Raw genomic sequence first — 1,814 nt, 5'->3', positions numbered from 1 at the left:
ACTTAGTATCTCAGAATTGCGACTTAGTAAGTCAGAATTCCGACTTAGTATCTCAGAATTGCGACTTAGCAACTCAGAATTCCGACTTAGTATCTCAGAATTGCGACTTAGTAAGTCAGAATTCCGACTTAATATCTCAGAATTGCGACTTAGTAAGTCAGAATTCCGACTTAGTATCTCAGAATTGCGACTTAGCAACTCAGAATTCCGACTTAGTATCTCAGAATTGCGTTTCCCTGGCGGAAACGGGCTTCCATAGGCTTCCATACGAAGGGTAACGACAAACATTTTTAACATAACATGTTGGTGCTTATGGTAATCATCGAATTCAATAACAAAGGAGAAAAAGGGATGTTTGTCCCCGTAGAGGTTCCGTAGCTACTTCTACTAGTTTGTTAGGAAGTGAAAGAAAGCGTTTTCTTTGTGGTGGTGGTGTTGATGTAAGTGGTAGAGGTTTCAGAGAGAGAACGCGTTCTGGGGAATAGTTTTTTTAGTTGCAGTTTGATTCAAACCGAACTTGTCTGCCTTAGCAATGGAAGTTTTGCATGGTGTTCAGTCTACCCACTAAAATGTTTTAACAAGTGTTTTCAGTGTTTATTATTTACGGTTCCTGTCTCGACGTAAGATTCAGAGTTTCCTGAAGTGTATTAAAAATAGAAAATGCTTCTGAACAGTCAAAGCATTAGATATGTACTAAGCTTAGTTCCGGGAAAGCGTCGCTTTGGTACGTACAGATTCCTGCCACTATTTTTCGTTCTGGGAGGAGTGATGGAGTGGATTATGATCAATGTGAGGATCGGGAAGGAGACTTTCTGTAAGTCAACATAAAGCACATAAAGCTTCTTTTACTAAAAGTTTTAGTAATAGCACGTCAGGTATACATTTTAATGTGTACCGCTCCGCTTTTCTAATTATCCTAAAACATTTCTACGTTTATTTGGAGCGTTTGTCTTGAGTGATGAACTGCACAATCCGATGTTTTTGCAATGATCCGAGAAATATCATTTTTTCATTTATCAAAATTTAAAATTTTAAACGTTTCAACTGAGTTTTTGATGTAACTGATGTTAATTAACTTTTAAATTTCGTTTAATAATGCAATATGCAGCAAGTCGCCTACTGTCATAAAGGTGCATTTGGTTGTTGTTTTCCAGATGATGTTTACAGGAGAAAACAGTCTGAGAGAAACTATCAGAAGAAGACAGAGGAGGGACTGGCAAACCAAGCAAATGGATAAATGAACTGCCTGGCTACATATCAGTTCTCAGAGAGCATGTCTCCCCCTTGGTCAAGAAAAGATGCTTAATTTCCACATTATTTTCTCTGTAATACAATGTTTTACCTTGTACACTGAAGAGGTTTGATGGAAATTAACTTCTCAGTTGATTTTAATAAAATAATTTCTCAGATTTAATCATTTGCTTGTTTTAAAGGCTGTGTAATTTAAATTAGATAAGTACTGATATTTTTGCTCAAGCTTTCATATGATTGCACAAAACAATTTGAAGCATGGTTAGGTGTGATAGGTACTGTGGTGAACCTGGTTTAATATAGGTACTATGGACAATATCAGCCTGGAGAAGACTGTTTCAAGTACACTGAAGCCCATTTTCATTACTCAGTGAGGCGTGCTAGTCATTTGATATTTTGATATCCTGCTGAAGCACTTCTTTTAGCGTTTGTGCCGCCCTTGGGGGCCCTAAACACCATGGACCGCCCCCACAGCTTTGTCCTGCTGCTGTATTGATATCGTAAGATTTTCCATTGTGATAAGAAATGGGTAGCTTTCTTCCTCTTTTAAATGTAACCCATCT

The 1,814-nt window shown here is 37.7% G+C and overlaps 1 protein-coding gene across 1 annotated transcript; it reads left to right on the top strand.

The window, feature by feature from the left end:
- Positions 1-319: 319 nt before the first annotated feature.
- LOC102690394 (ubiquinol-cytochrome c reductase complex assembly factor 5) lies at positions 320-1,414 on the top strand. The gene is made up of 2 exons (XM_006630670.3): positions 320-814; positions 1,155-1,414. Exons 1-2 carry the CDS (start codon positions 661-663, stop codon positions 1,235-1,237), a joined length of 237 nt encoding a protein of 78 aa, XP_006630733.1. The 5' UTR covers positions 320-660; the 3' UTR covers positions 1,238-1,414.
- Positions 1,415-1,814: the final 400 nt, after the last annotated feature.

The sequence above is a fragment of the Lepisosteus oculatus genome, chromosome 4 (assembly GCF_040954835.1).
Source record: "Lepisosteus oculatus isolate fLepOcu1 chromosome 4, fLepOcu1.hap2, whole genome shotgun sequence".
Taxonomy (NCBI): Eukaryota; Metazoa; Chordata; class Actinopteri; order Semionotiformes; family Lepisosteidae; genus Lepisosteus; species Lepisosteus oculatus.
This window is presented reverse-complemented; position numbering and strand designations above follow the sequence as displayed.

Excerpts from the sequence above, each read along its gene's own strand:
- LOC102690394 (XM_006630670.3), top strand. The coding sequence starts at position 661 with ATGCTTCTGAACAGTCAAAGCATTAGATATGTACTAAGCTTAGTTCCG. Across the intron at positions 815-1,154 it reads GATCGGGAAGGAGACTTTCT|ATGATGTTTACAGGAGAAAA; the intron begins GTAAGTCAACAT and ends GTTGTTTTCCAG.